The sequence below is a fragment of the Musa acuminata genome, chromosome BXJ2-5 (genome assembly GCF_036884655.1).
Source record: "Musa acuminata AAA Group cultivar baxijiao chromosome BXJ2-5, Cavendish_Baxijiao_AAA, whole genome shotgun sequence".
NCBI lineage: Eukaryota > Viridiplantae > Streptophyta > Magnoliopsida > Zingiberales > Musaceae > Musa > Musa acuminata.
This window is the reverse complement of record NC_088342.1, coordinates 8,726,822-8,741,941: the sequence shown is the minus strand read 5'-3', so window position 1 is coordinate 8,741,941 and position 15,120 is coordinate 8,726,822. Positions and strand designations below refer to the sequence as shown.

The window sequence follows — 15,120 nt, the reverse complement described above, 5'->3', positions numbered from 1 at the left end:
GGAGTTCGTCCGTCCAAGCCGATCGGGCTGCGGACACTCTTCTTTTGAGCCCGTCCAGAGTGGCCCGATTGGTTACCTCTGCTAGCCCGTTCGTCTGAGGGTAAGCCACCGAGCTGAACCTTAGCTGGATTCCATGGTTCGCGCAAAACTCCCGGAACCTTCTACTGGCGAACTGGGGCCCGTTGTCTGTGATGATGGTTTTGGGCAAGCCAAACCGAGTCACCAGGTTCTTCCATATGAACTTTTCTATTTGTCGCTCCGTGATCGTCGCTAGTGGTTCGGCCTCGACCCACTTTGTGAAATAATCCACACCCACGACGATGTACTTTCGCTATCCCGAGGCTGGGGGGAAAGGGCCGAGCAGGTCCAAACCCCATTGCGCGAATGGCCATGCGCAGTCGATGGGGGTGAGCGGGACCATGGGCTGCCGGGGTGTGCGGGCGTGTTCTTGGCACGAACTACACTGTTGCACGTGGGCCTTCACGTCCCGGCACATGGTCGGCCAGTAGTAACCTTGGCGAAGTATTTTGTGTGCCAGGGTTTGCCCGCCGATATGCTCCCCGCAGACTCTCTCATGGACCTCAGCCAGAACTATCTGAGCTTCGTCGGGCTCGAAGCACCGTAGGAGGGGGTATGTGAAGGACCGCTTGTAGAGCCGTCCACTCACCTCGGTATACCACGCATGCGTGCGACGCAGGCACCGAGCCGTCGCTTTGTCGGGCGGAAGAGTCCCGTCCCGTTTGAAGCGCAGCAATTCTTGTACACAGGTGGTAGGCGCATCGCCCAAGGTTGCCGCTGCGATTTCGATGGCACGGGCAGGTAGCTCCTCGACCTCGGGCCTGACTTCGGGGGCTGGCTTTGATGCCAGCTTAGCTAGCGTGTCGGCACGCTCGTTTTCTCCCCTCGGGACGTTAGATAATGTAAAATGAGGGAACTTGGCGATCAGGTTCGGGCCTCGCATCCCACGCTGAGTTGCTCGGCTGCCAACTACGAGTCGGTGAGGACGTAGATGGCGACCACCTGCATCTCGAGGGCCAACCTGAGTCCTGTTAGGAGCGCCTCGTATTCCTCCTCGTTGTTAGTGGCCTGGAACCCGAAGCGGAGGGAACGTTCGAACGACTGCCCGTCGGGAGCTTGCAACACCAGCCCCGCGCCGGCGCCTTTTGAGTTGGCCGATCCGTCGACGTGCAGGACACAGGCCTCGGGAGGTTGTTCGAGACCCTCGTCCCTGATCTGGGTTAATTCCGCAATGAAGTCGGCCACGGACTGGGCTTTGATAGCGGTCCTGGGCACATATTGTATGTCATGCTCGCCGAGCTCCACCGCCCATTTGAGAAGACGTCCTGCAACATCAAATTTAGACAAGATCTGCCGAAGTGGCTGGTCAGTAATGACCTCCACCGGGTGGGCCTGGAAGTAGGGTCGTAGCTTCCGGGCTGACAGCACGAGCGCAAGTGCCAGCTTCTCGATCGGTGGGTATCGTTCCTCGGGCCCATTCAGGACGTGGCTGACATAGTAGACCGAAAGCTGTTCGCCGAAATTTTCCTTGACCAGGACGGAACTGACTGCATGCTGGGAGGTAGCCAGGTAGAGGCCTAACTTCTCCCCAGGAGAGACTGAGGCAAGTCGGGGGAGGTTGGCCAAGTGTTGCTTCATTTGCTTGAGGGCTTCCTCGCATTCTGCCGTCCATTGAAAATTTTTCGGGTTCTTCAATGCTCTGAAGAAGGGGAGGCAGCGATCACCTGATCGGGCAAGGAAACGGGACATGGCGACAAGCCTCCCGTTAAGGCATTGTAGGTCTTTGATCATCCGAGGTGACTGCATATTAATGATCGCCTGGACTTTCTCCGGGTTGGCGTCAATTCCTCTTTCGTGTATAATGAACCCGAGGAACTTCCCCGAGGCGACGCCAAAGGCACACTTCGCGGGGTTGAGTCGCATGCCGAACTTGCATAGCGTGGCGAATGCCTCGGCTAGATCGGCAAGGTGAGCTCCTGCTTCTTGGTTTTTTACAATCATGTCGTCGTTGTAAACTTTCATGTTCCGCTCGATCTGGTGGGCGAACATCTTGTTCACCATTCTCTGGTATGTAGCCCCGGCGTTCTTCAATCCGAAGGGCATAACCTTATAAAAGTAAACCCCTTGATCGGTGAGAAAGACCGTATGCTCTTGATCTTCGGGTGCCATTCTGATCTGGTTATATCCTGAGAAGGCGTCCATAAATGAGAGGCAGGCGTGCCCGGCCGTAGCGTCGACTAACTGGTCGACCTTTGTAAGGGGGTAGCAATCCTTCGGGCATTCATTGTTGAGACTGGTGTAATCAACGCACATCCTCTAGTTTCCATTAGGTTTCTTGATGAGGACTACATTGGATAGCCATCGTGGGTATTTGGCTTCTTCTATGAAGCCTGCCTCCAGAAGTCGACCCACTTCTTCTCGTATGGCCAACTACCGATCAGGGGCCTGCCGTCTAGGTTTTTGCTTTACTGGGCGAGCGTCGGGTGAAATATTGAGGTGATTCTATGCAACCTCCGGGTCGACGCCCGTCATGTCCGATGGCGACTACGCGAAGACGTCGGCATTCTGCTGTAGGAGGCCGACGAGCTGCCTTCGTTCTTGCTCAGGTAGCTCCGACCCGATCTTGATCGTCTGGTCTGGCCGATCCTCTAGCAGCGGCACGTCGATGGTGGACCCCCTCGGCTCAGGATGGGGGGCTTGCCTCCCGAGGGTCCGCCAACGAAGGTTCGACCCTTGCTCTCTTGTGTAACGAAACGGCGGTCAAGTAGCAGCGCCTGGATTCTCGGGGGCTTCCCGCGACCTCTCCGGTCCCGGCGTGGGTCGGGAACTTCACTGTTTGGTAGTAGGTTGAGACGACAGCTCGGATTTTGTCGAGGGTCGGCCGGCCGAGAATGGCGTTGTATGCAGCAGGGAGGTCAATCACTAAGAAGGTGGTCATCACTGTCTTCGACCTCGGCGGGGCCCCCAGGGTCGCCCCTAGCGGTGAGATTGAATCACCGGTGAATCCAGTGAGTGCTGAGAATATCGGCGCCATGTTATCTCCGAACAAACCGAGCTTTTGGAAGGCGTCGAAGTAGAGTATGTCGGCCGAGCTCCCGGTATCGACCATGATCCTTCTCACCTATGCATTGGCTATCCTGGCCGATATCATGAGCGCATCGTCGTGCTCGGTTTGTTCGGATGTTCCGACTGGGAAAGTGACCTCAGGCTCGGGCCCGTGCCTGGGAGCTTTGGCCGGGGCGGCTCGGGCATAAGCCTTTCTTCTGGTCATGGAATCCCCGCCAGATGCGGGGCCGCCAGCTATCACGTCGATGTGTCGTTCGATGGGACCCTCCGGGCGCGGTGAAGGTTCCTTGTCCGGCTGAAGGTACTGGCCGAGATATCCCCTACGAATGAGCTCCTCGATCTGCCTTTTTAACTCCCGACACTGTTCGGTGTCATGCCCATGTTGCCGGTGGAAGCGGTAATACTTCGATTGGTCCGCCAGCGCCCGCGAACTCCTCATCGGGTAGGGCTCTTTGAGCAGTCCCTTTTCCCTTATGTGGAGGAATATTTTCGTTCGGGACTTGTTCAAGGCGGGGAGAGGGGGCCTCGAAGCCGGCGGGTCGGATCTGTTCGACCTACGTCGAGACACAACGGGTTGCTGCTGTCGGGGCGGCTCCGGCTTGACCCTCTTGTGCTCTTCGCGCCTCCCGGCCATCCATGTCTCTACGGCGACGAACTGGCTCGCCCGCTGGAGCATCTCGGGTACCGTCGTGGGGGGTCGCTCTACTAGAGACCAGAAGAACCTGGAAGGCCGCAGGCCTATCATGAATGTCTGCATCAATAGAGAGGGGTGAGCGTCTGAGAGCCCTCAAATCTGTGTCGTAAAACGGTTCACAAAATGGGAGAGGGGCTCATCCTCCCTTTGGTTGAGTCCGAGGAGCAACGCCACGGACGACTTCGGTCGGGCGTAGGCCAGGAAGTTGAGCTCGAAGTCTCGGGCGAGCTGATCGAAGGAGGAGATGATCCCGATCTTTAGGCCGCTATACCATGCGCGGGCCGGTCCCCTCAAGGTCGTTGGGAACGCCCTGCACATCAAGGCGTCAGAAGTCCCATATAGCGCCATTTGGGCGCGAAACGCGGCTACGTGATCCGCGGGGTCAGTGGCGCCGTCATATGCGTCCAGGGATGGGAGCCGGAAGTGTGGTGGAATCACTTGATCTTGTATTTCGGGTGCGAACAGGGACCCTTGGTATTCGTCCGCTCTGAGCTCCCCCTTTGACCTGCGAACCTCCTGTTGTACTTCGTCGAGGCGTTGATTGAAGAGGCGCAACTGGGCTCGCAGGGCATTAGCCGAGTCCGCGAATGGCGGCTCAGGCTTTGGGCAACTCGATGTGCCTTCCGCCTCTCGGTCGCCGGGCTGGGCTGTTTGGTTTCGAGGCGAAATAGGGCACTCGGGGAGTGGCGCGTGCATCCGGGCGGGGGGCTCACGCTGTTGCAAAGGCTGGGTTGCATGTGGAGGTGTCGGCTGGGAGACGAGCGGGATGATAGTCTACACCACGCCCGCCAGTGCTCGGACTTGGTGAGCGAGATCGTGGAAGGCTTCGGGTGAAACAGGCGGCGGGCCGAGGGGGGCGTCGGGTGGCGACAAACCCGGGTCGTTGAACAGCCGCCAATAGTGCTCCGACGTTGTGGCGGGGCGTTCGTCTCGGGGTTCATCGTGTGGGGGATGATCTTCTGGGGTGCTGACCGGACGCGACCCCATGGCTGCGGGTTCGCCAGAGTGGATCTGTTGATCGCTCGACATTCGGTGCCCTCCTTCTAGCGCTAAAATGTTGCGGGAAACAACTGTATGCCGTGGCCTCAGGGCCGACACGGCTTGGTTCGGGTCCGAATGCGCGGGGATCTTGCGCGGCGTTCCTCGGGTCAATTGGCGTGGCTGATTGCGATGGTCCGGTCGGGCCGTTGCGCCGGGAGTGAAGCTTTTCCACGACGCCGGGAGATGCGATCCCGCCCTGGTACCTGCACACAGGTCGGGTCGGAAGCTTGGCCCGACCCCTCCGACGATCAAGTCAGATGATGTGGGGGAGTTTTTTTTAGTGAAGAAGTGTCCTCTCCTTTCGTTTAGAACTCGGGGGTATTTATAGGGCAGTTTAGTGTTACCTGATGTGCTTACCTGCGGGAGGTAGGATCGTACCTCTGATGGCGTCTGACATTGCCATTGACGTTGCATGGAGAACCGAACTACCGCAGGGTATGGGCGAGCTTCGGTCGTCATCCTCCTCTGCCTCGGTCAAGCACGCGGGGTCAGACGACGATGAAGTCGTTGTCTGAGAGTGGGCGACGTCAGTGCATGTCGAGTCAGCATTATTGCCCTCCTCCTCGGACAGAGTGGCGCCCAGGTGAGGCCGACGTCATGACACGTCATGTCACCATTATTACCCCTATCAATTATAGTTAAAAAAACTCGTAATTTGAGCTTGTTAGTGAACTTACACGTCAGGGCCAAGGAGTCAGCATGACTTGATCCATGAGTCGGTGTCTAGAGTTTTCGACATTCGAGGATGTGCCTTTCGGTTGATTGGAAGAAGCGCTGAAGTCGAGCTGGTCTTGGGGTTGGGATGGCCGTGTTTCCAACGAGGGATCGAGCTGGTTCGAGGGTGGTCGCGTTCCTGCAAAATGACCCTAGTCGGGGGATCCCCGAGTTAGGCCCCTCGTAGATTAAGTCAGTGGTTTTTCTCTCTTTTTTCTTTCCCTGACCAGATGCCAGTCAGGGGCTTTTATATTATTGTCTAAGGATCGATAGTACACGGATTTGGCATGACGACCGATCTCTCCGAGTGGCAAGTTCGTACCTTTGTGTGGTCGTCGTCCGGTATGCGTGGAACGACGTCATGCGGTGTCATCTCGAGCTTTCCGGGATGAGAATTTACTAAGAAGATGCCTCCCTATACGGGCTTCGGCTCGACATGGGAGGAAAGTAGCCCTCTATAGGGGTGTGACGTGGCATGGGTCACGACGTGATCGACATCCGAAATATGCCTTATTTAGAGCTTCATCGACTTAGTTAATTTGAAGAAATTAGAATGTTGAAAGGAAGCCCACGTATCATCGTTGTGTTTCTTTAGACGACGCTAGAAGGATGGGAGAACTGTTCCTACTTGGAAACAACGTTCTTATAAGCTGCATCGATGATCTATGGAGATGCCGAAGATGGGTTTTGATCTTCTCGTGGCTTGACAAGTTTGAGACAAAGCTAGTTTTTGTGATCTCAGCATGGCGACTGCAGAGCGAGACTTCGGCAGCAGCATTTGAGGCTTCCCGTGGAAGCTCAAGTACCATATTATCCATGGCAAGAAGATCCATGTCATCTTCTTCTTGCTGATTTCCATTGGCAAAAGAATTCAATTATGCCCCACAAAGATTTTAATTAGGGAATCAATAATAATCCCAAAAACCTATGAGATTAAGAAAAGTGTAAGTTTGGCATATTAAAGGAAATATTAGGTTCAAACTCACATTTATAAAAGCTTAGGTTATTAAGAAAAGACCTAACATTAATGCATTAGACTATCAATATATTATTTATATTAATAATAATAATAATAATGATAATAATAGGAAAGAATCCGGTAAAGCTGTACTTTCCGACTACGATGATAGTGATGCATTATTTTGTGGACACTCATTTCAGTCTCGTCATGGAGGTTGGAGTCGAAAAGGACTGGTCATCTTTGTCAAAGAGAAAGTAGGCTACGAGAGACTTTCTCCCACCGTCTTCTTCCTTCTCCAATCACACACAAGCGGAGGTGTCAGTACTCCTCCAACATCGAGCTAATGGAACTCCGGTTGGACTTGCAGAATGATGATTTATTTTATGTCAACATTGTCATTCCTCACTCATCACGCTGACGGTGAGGTCAAGTTGGGCTCATGTGGTTTCATAATTTCTAAATTAACCTTGTTTGATTAATTTTAGGATCAGTACATAATTTTGGTTTTCTAAAATTAGCATCACGAGTGGATAAGAAATTTTATCACGAAGAAAAGAAGTCCTCTTGAGAAAGAAAACCATGATAATTCAGTTTGATTTTTATATAAATATCTTATTTATCTTTAGATTCTTATCGAGAAAAATGCGATGTGAAAAATAATTTAGACGTTCTTAGGATTTTTCTCTATGGTATACTTTCTAAGGTTCATAGAGAGGTGTAAAAAAAAACCATAAGTTTTTTGAGATTTATGTGAGAGGATATACAAAGGAATTGTACTTGAGTTGGGATAATCAATGAGTCTTATAATTAATCTTATATTATGAAGAATTTATTTTTCTTCTATGGAAGTTATTAAATCATGTTAAATCTTATATTGATTTTATGATATATTTTTTATTATTGGTATTTATGATTTTTTTAGTTTAAAATTTTTTCTCTCCCTTGTATTTGTTAGGAAAAAACATATGAAGTGCATATAGAAAAAAATGATTAATATTTATTAGTCTGATCAAATCAAGAATCCACATCTGAGTTGAGTTATTCGGCTTTGTTAACGATTATCAACTATCAATAACTCCTCTTGCACTAAATAAATTAAACATATCATATGTCGTCCGATGGCATGTAATAGATTCTTATCAATTTGATCAAATATTAGTACAAGTCTCCGACTAGAACTCGAAATCTTTAAATGAAAGACATCTTATCGCATCAAAATTATAATTTTTTCATATCACATATTTTTGAAAAATAAAATGGGTGTAAGTCATATAGTTTGAGTTCAAAAGCTATAATATAATAAGAAAGATTGGTTAAAGTATTAACGGTAGGAGGGTAACTTCAAGTCAATGAGTTTATGTATGAATCATATCTATGAAGATTAATATATGTCAGATTGACCATCAATTTAATATAAAATTTTAGGTCTCTAGATTGATGTTCAAACCCAATATAAGCAATAGAATTATTTGAATACTTAAGGATGTGAAACTATAGTATTAGTCAGTCTCCTTTTTATCGAATCATATCACCTTCTTCCGTGTGGATGGATGAGACTGACTTAAATGGAAGGAAAGGGATGCGAATCAAATTCTTAAGATCATAAATCACTAGTAAATCCCCTCTTTCAGTAATAGGTAGTCTTATGAACAACTTTAAAGGCAGGCAGAGAGGCATAGGAATGAATCCATGAGATATCACTTTGAGCCACACATGGGATGCTACCTACACCAAGTATGTGCATCCAAGGCTAATTAAAGCACGAGTACAACAAACAGTGAGCTAAGCTGAGACAGAAGTCACCACCTTCTCAAAGTCTCTCGTCTTCATATGGCATTCTTATTACATAGGGATCATCCCTCGTGTTCATCATGGAGGGAGAAAGCCTACCAAACTCAACTCCCTTTTGATCCACTTTACGCAAGCCGGCCATCATCTTCGCGGAATCCACTCTCTCTCTCTCTCTCTCTCTCCTCCGCTTAATCTTCGTGGTTCGTTCGTATATATGCATGTCACACTCATCCTCCCCATTGACATTAATCGGCCAACCACCATCCATCCTTTCTCTCTTTCTCTCTCTTAATAATAATAATAATAATAATAATAATATAATTTTTCTAAAAATAACTTTTTGTGGATTTTTGCTGAAAGTTGCTTATAGTCTTTAGTTTTCTCATTTGATGTCTTTATTTTTATTTTTAATAATAATAATAGGATGATTTTTCTAAAAAAATAATTTTTTTTAGATTTTTCTCTTGAGGTACCTCTTGTTATAGTCCATTGCTTTCGTTATTTTTTTCTCGTTATTATTTGATAATGACAAGATGAAGGTGTTGAGACCAAAAAGAATCAATAGGAGAGGATGGAGTGACGGCTAGTTGCGTAGGAAAAGATGAGACATGAGCAACCAAAGGGGATGAAAACAATGAAAAATTAAAGGTAATATTAAAATCATCACAGAAGATGATGAAGAGACATAAGCGACACTCTTGAAGGATGGACAATGAGGACCATAATGAGATAGTAGTCAATATCAGATATGAGATCGTTGTGAAGGTAAGATTGGGGTTCTACACAGAGAGGTCTCGTACCCGATAAGAGTTTAATATGTTAAAAGAAAAAATATATTTAAAAAATATTTTTTTAATATTATAATAATAATAATATTATTATTATTATTTTTATTATTATGGACTCATTGAGCAGAGTTATATATATGTAAGATTTAAAAATAATAAATTATTATGAACTCAAAATTCTGGATTGCGGTTGCGGGTCTCCGTTAGGGTCGGTGGAAGCCCAGAACCAACTGTGCGCCACCGCCGCCGCGTCATATGTCGGGACCCAGACAAGCTTCAGCCTTCTCCGACGCCAGGCCGCAGTGTCTCATCTCTCTCCACCCGGCGGTGGGCCCAGCGCTGCGAAAAGCTGGAGCCAGTGCTCGGGTCGGACAGCGAGGGACGACGCGACGGCGACGTCGGTCACCACGTCTGGGAGCGCAACGCTGCTCGCGGCGTCACGAGCTGAGGAACCAGCCGCGAACGCCGGCGGCCGCGACGTAAGTTGTGGCAACGGGGCTGGGGCTGCGGCTGCGGCTGCAGCAAACACCAAACGTTAAATGCAGAATACGCGAGAAGACGTACCCAAAGTGGTCGATGTCGTGCCTCACGAGAGTGAGAATCTGGGCCGCGAGTGGCAGATACCTCGCCGACGTCGCCCACTTCTCTCTCTCTTCTTTATTAGTACTCATCTGCACGTAAAATTATACAAACCAGGCAACAAAACAGCGTACCCGTCTCGGCTTTCTCTTCTTCCTCTTTTATTATCATTATAATATCTATTATTATTATTATTATTATGAGAGAGAAGCGTTCGGCGGGTGGAATTCTCTGTTGCAGGCGAGGAAAAGAGAGCTGTCACGTTGATATGACTCGCTCTTTTTAGATTTCTCACGCCTTTTTTCGTCTCTCTCTTGGCGCGTGTTTTGTTCTGTGGAGAGGGCTTGGGGCATGGCGTCGGGCTTCTCCGGCCGCTGCGGTGTGCAATCCCCGATCCCGACGCGTTCGGAAGCTGGAACCGGTGCTATTCTGAAGCGATCGCTTACGGAAAGGGAGAGGTTGCAGCAGCAGCAGCAGCAGCAGCAGATGCAGTTACAGAACGCGCTTCGATCCGTAAAGCAGAGGACGCTTCTTGCCTCCTCCGCTTCCTCCCACCTTCCTCCACCTCCTCCTGTCGACCTGTCTTCGGGCTCCTCATCATTAACTTCGTCGAATTTTCCGGCGTCCGGGTTCGCGAGGCGCCGGGAGATGTTCTTCTCCGTCACGCAGACGGCGGCTGGCTCGGGGTCCGACAACAGGCCGTCCGCCGCGATACAGGACCGGCTGCAGGAGCTGGAGCGGCAGCTATTCTTGGACGAGGACGACGAGGAGGACGCGGTCAGCGCGTCAGGCTCGGCCGTGACCACCGCCGAGTGGAGCGACGCGATGCAACAGCTCACGTCGCCGCCGTCGCCTCCGCCGGCAGCTGCGGTGGCAGCGCCGAACCAGCTCTCTCCTTCGCCCACCAACTCCTCCTCTACCGTCTCGTCCTCTGCCTCGAGCTCGCCCCCCTCGTTGTCCACGGCGGCTGCGGCTTCTTCGAGGCAGATGCTTCTCGACACCGCCGTGGCTATCGCTGATGGAAACGTCGAGGCTGCCGCCGGTAACCTCGCCGTCCTGAAGCGCGCCGCGAACCACCGAGGCGACGCGGAGCAGCGGCTCACGGCGGTGATGCTCCCCGCGCTCGTTTCTTGCATGAATCCGCCACCGACTGGGAACTTTTGTCCCTCGATCGCGGAGCTCTGCAGCGCGGAACACTTTGCGGCCACGCAGGTGCTCTACGAACTCTCCCCTTGCTTCAAGCTCGGCCTCATCGCCGCCAATTTGGCGATCTTGGAGGCCACCAAAGACCATCCCAAGATCCACATCCTTGACTTCCAGGTTGGCCAGGGCGGCCAGTACGTCACCTTCCTCCACGCCCTCGCGGAGCGCCAGCGCCTCCGGCCCACCGCCCGTTCCCCGGTCATCCGGATCACCGCCGTCGCCGATCCCTCCTCCCCATTCACCAGGAACAACGGCGGAAACTTAAGGGCCGTGGGCCATCAGATCGAGAAGCTGGCGGAGCGGGCCGGCCTGGCGGTCCGGTTCGGCGTTGTCCACCGGCGGCCGGCGGATCTGGACGCGGCAGCGCTGGGATGCGAACCAGGAGAGGCCCTGGCGGTCAACCTGGCCTTCGCCCTCGCTCGGATCCCGGACGAGAGCGTCTCCCCGTCGAACCCCCGCGACGAGCTCCTCCGCCGCGTGCGCGCCCTCCGGCCGCGCGTGGTGGCGATGGTGGAGCAGGAGATCAACACCAGCACCGCCGCCTTCGCCGCCCGCTTCGGAGAAGCGTGCGCCCACTACGGCGCGCTGCTGGAGTCACTGGACGCGACAATGGCGCGGGACAGCGCGGAGCGGGCCCGAGTCGAGGCCTGGTTGGCTCGTCGCGCGGTCAACTCCGTGGCCACAGAGGGCGCGGACCGGGTGGAGCGGTGCGAGGTGTTCGGCAAGTGGCGCGCGCGTATGGGGATGGCCGGGTTCGATCCGCTTCCGTTCGGGACGGCTATGATCGAACCTGTCAAAGCCAAGCTCGCATCGGTCCGGTCCAATCCAGGGTTTACCATCAAGGAGGAGGGCGGCCGGCTCGGGTTCGGGTGGAAGGACCGGGTGCTCACGGTGGCCTCTTCGTGGCGTTAGGCAGAGGGACATCTTACCGGTCAAATTTATGATATAGTTAATTGCTACTAGTTGGAAATGTACCAAGCTGGCCCGCATTTGCTTCCTGTAGGACGACGACTTCGCTTATTAGTGATAAGTATTATGTTTGACGACATCGTTAACTTAGTTGATGATATGATATCAAGACATTTGTGCAATTATAGTTGTGTTGGTGTTGGTGACTACGTCGAGGAGACGACGTGAGTGTGACGTGGACGTTGGCTTCCCTGGGGGAATAAATGACATGACGTTCGTTCACTTTATCTCGTCATTTCTTCTTGTGTTTTGCTTCTAAAAGAAATATCCGTCCTGAATTTGAATTAATTAAGAATATCTCAAACATATTTTGGATTTAAATTTCGTGCCCATCGAAACGAATAATCACAGTAATAATAATATATCATAAATTAATTTCGATCGTTTCAATCCGCCGGCCGTCGACGCTTATCCTCCTCCTCTCTCTGTTCTATCAACCCTAGACCCGGTGTTGCAGTACAAGGCTCTTTCGAAATGGCGTCGTCGACGGCGTCGGACCCGAGCATGGGGATTCCTGACGAAGCAGGACACGGAGGTGAACCTGCCCCGGCCGATCAGCATAAAGAACAAGAACCCCGCGTCCATCCAGATCACCGCCGAGCAGATCCTGTGCGAGACAATGGAGCGGCAAGAACCCGAGATCCACCCCCCGAAGAAGAATCACCGACGTTCACGAGCTCAACGACTACCGCCTCCTCAACCGCAAGGAGTTCGAGGGCCCTATCCGTCGCGCCTGCTGGAACACCGGCGCCTGGATCAAGTACGAAGCGTGAGATGCGCCACACTTCGTCAAACCACCCCTTGACCATGTACAGGAAGTACATTGCATTTGACATGCAGTTAGGGGATGGGTGGGGATTGAGGATGCCATTGTCAAAAAGAGGAGGTAAGGGATGAGGAAGAGGCGAGAAAGAACCCTTTAAATTATGACTGCTGGTTCGATCACATAAGGCCCGAGGAGAGTATGGGAAACGAGGATATGGTAAGGGAGGTGTCTGAGAGAGCGATTGCCAGCGTGCCTCCGGCGGCGGAGAGAAGCAGTATTGGCAAAGATACATTTATCTGTGCTCTGCCATCTTGTCCAATTGACAATTGTGTTGTGGTCTTTCTTCTATTTACTAGAAATTTCTACTATTTTCTCAATTTTTCTTGCCCCTTTCTGTTTTGGTAGGTTTGTCATGGTTTGCTATTTGATCCATCATTTTATTTTGAATCGTAGGATAATACTTCACGAAGAACTCGACGCTCAAGTCATCGATAGGACGAGGGAGGTTTACAGGTAAGTAGCAACAGCTTCAGGAAAGAGTATTTTGCTGTGTTTTCACCTTAATTGTGAAATGCAAAATGAAGAAGCTTTAGTTGTGAAAGTGCATATGAGCTTAAATGAGACAGTGATTGCTGCAATTTAGGTCATGGATGGTATTATAGGGGATGTATATTTCTGATCTATGAGTTATGTAACTCTTTGTAGGACCTATCCTTAAGAAAATGCTTCTGATATCATATTGGAGCATATGATGGTGTATCATTGTTATGTGTGTTGTGGGGTTTAGGATCTCGGCAACAAATTGATAATACATACCATCTGCTATATTATTTTCATTCGTATTCTCTCTTTTTGTCTGCATTGTGGCATATTTTCCTTTTCTATGTTCAGTATATACACTTGCATGAATCATATTTATTTCCTTTCATTTTCTTGTTAGAATCAATCTCCCAAGGAAGTTGTCAAGTAGCCCTTGATTTACTCATTTCTGGACTTGCAGGACATCTTTTTATTTTCCTTGAGTTGTAAATTTTAATTGGCAGTCATGTACTCATTTTTCTTGCTGCCACTGTGCTCAGTACTGTGTCTAATACAAACATATAACACTGTCAACATTTCATGCTATTCATAGAAGTTGTCATATTTAATTTTCCAATTGATCCAGGGAATGTCTTAAATTGATACCTCACAAGAAGTTTTCATTTGCAAAATTATAGCTCAGACACAAGGCAAATGAATCTAAAGGCTGCATGAGGAACCTTAGAAAATGCCATTAGGATAGCTCCAAAGGACATGATGTCAATTGCTTTCTACCCTTCATATTGGTGTTATATTGAGACTTGCATGCTCTTTGGCAGCATCTTTGTAACCAAGCGTTACTTTGTCTATTGTGTTTCCTAAGAAGTATATTGAGATTGCGCTGCAACAAGGAAACATTAATCGTTGCAGAACCCTGTATGAAATACACTGGAGTGGGCTCCTGCAAACTGCTATGTTTGGTGCAAATACACTAGAGTTGGAAAGGTCACTGGGTGAAACAGAGCATGCTCGACCATTATCCGAGCTCCTGTGATCTGTATTCTCTTGTTTGCAGGCAGCTATCATCAAGGGCTAGAGACTGCTGATCATGATGGGGATGCAAAGTGTCTTGCTGGAAGGCGATTCAGCGGCTGGCTGAAGGATATGAGAAACTGAGAGACACAGCAGGCTGCTTTAGATTTCTCTGTCGGGGAGGCAATACTCCTGCACGTAGTAAACCTTTCACTGTAATTGCCCTCTTGATTTCTTTCTTTTTCTTTTGCTGGTATCCCGAGTTGTGGCATTCATTCAAGATTTGGTGACCGATTGGTTGACGTACTGGCTCTTCTGATGATTTCTTCTCAACAGGACTTGATTAGCTTGATCCCACTGTATGCAGTTCTTGGTGAGGACCCTAAGGCTTCACGGTCGATGACTTTGGTTAGTGTACCTGATCTGGTTTTGGATATATACCTTAGAAAAATTTAGCAATGTTTTTGTAGAATGATTATTCTGTATATGTGTATATATGCATACAGATGTGCTTAATCCATGAGTTGTCATTGAAAGAACAAAATTCATGTTTCTACCGAGAAATAAAAGAAGCAAAGAGAATTGGATACTTCGCTATGCGCCTAACTAGGAAAGCAGTTTATCATACTGCGGCCTTCCAAGTTGCAGGTAATTCTGGCTAGTCTGAAGCAGCACTCTTCCCCTTCCAAGTTGGGCCTTTTTTTTGTGGGGTCTTCCTGTGAGAGTCAAAACTGGGAAATTATCACGGAAACTTCACTCCACTTCTGGATGGACCTCTATTATATTTTGGCCATCCATTGAACTCATTATCTTCCTTCATTATCACTTTAAACTCATTGAACTATTCGGCCTACAAATCGACCAATTTCGTTAGATTAAATGTAACTAATGCTTTCTGGAAAGGTTCTTCACCTCGTAACATTTTGTATCAAGTTTTCTAGTATTATTTTAACAAGATGGGGATTATTCTAAAAAAATT

At 49.7% G+C, this 15,120-nt stretch overlaps 3 protein-coding genes across 3 annotated transcripts; 1 reads left to right on the top strand and 2 right to left on the bottom strand.

Moving 5' to 3' along the window:
* Window positions 1-331: 331 nt before the first annotated feature.
* Window positions 332-961, bottom strand: LOC135613252 (uncharacterized). Its single transcript, XM_065110354.1, has one exon. The coding sequence runs from the start codon at window positions 959-961 to the stop codon at window positions 332-334; it is 630 nt and encodes a 209-aa protein (XP_064966426.1).
* A 2,178-nt stretch (window positions 962-3,139) lies between these two features.
* LOC135613251 (uncharacterized) lies at window positions 3,140-3,760 on the bottom strand. The gene has a single exon (XM_065110353.1). It carries the CDS (start codon window positions 3,758-3,760, stop codon window positions 3,140-3,142), a length of 621 nt encoding a protein of 206 aa, XP_064966425.1.
* Window positions 3,761-9,758: 5,998 nt separating this feature from the next.
* Window positions 9,759-11,901, top strand: LOC103984444 (scarecrow-like protein 8). The gene has a single exon (XM_009401927.3). The coding sequence runs from the start codon at window positions 10,004-10,006 to the stop codon at window positions 11,765-11,767; it is 1,764 nt and encodes a 587-aa protein (XP_009400202.2). The 5' UTR covers window positions 9,759-10,003; the 3' UTR covers window positions 11,768-11,901.
* Window positions 11,902-15,120: the final 3,219 nt, after the last annotated feature.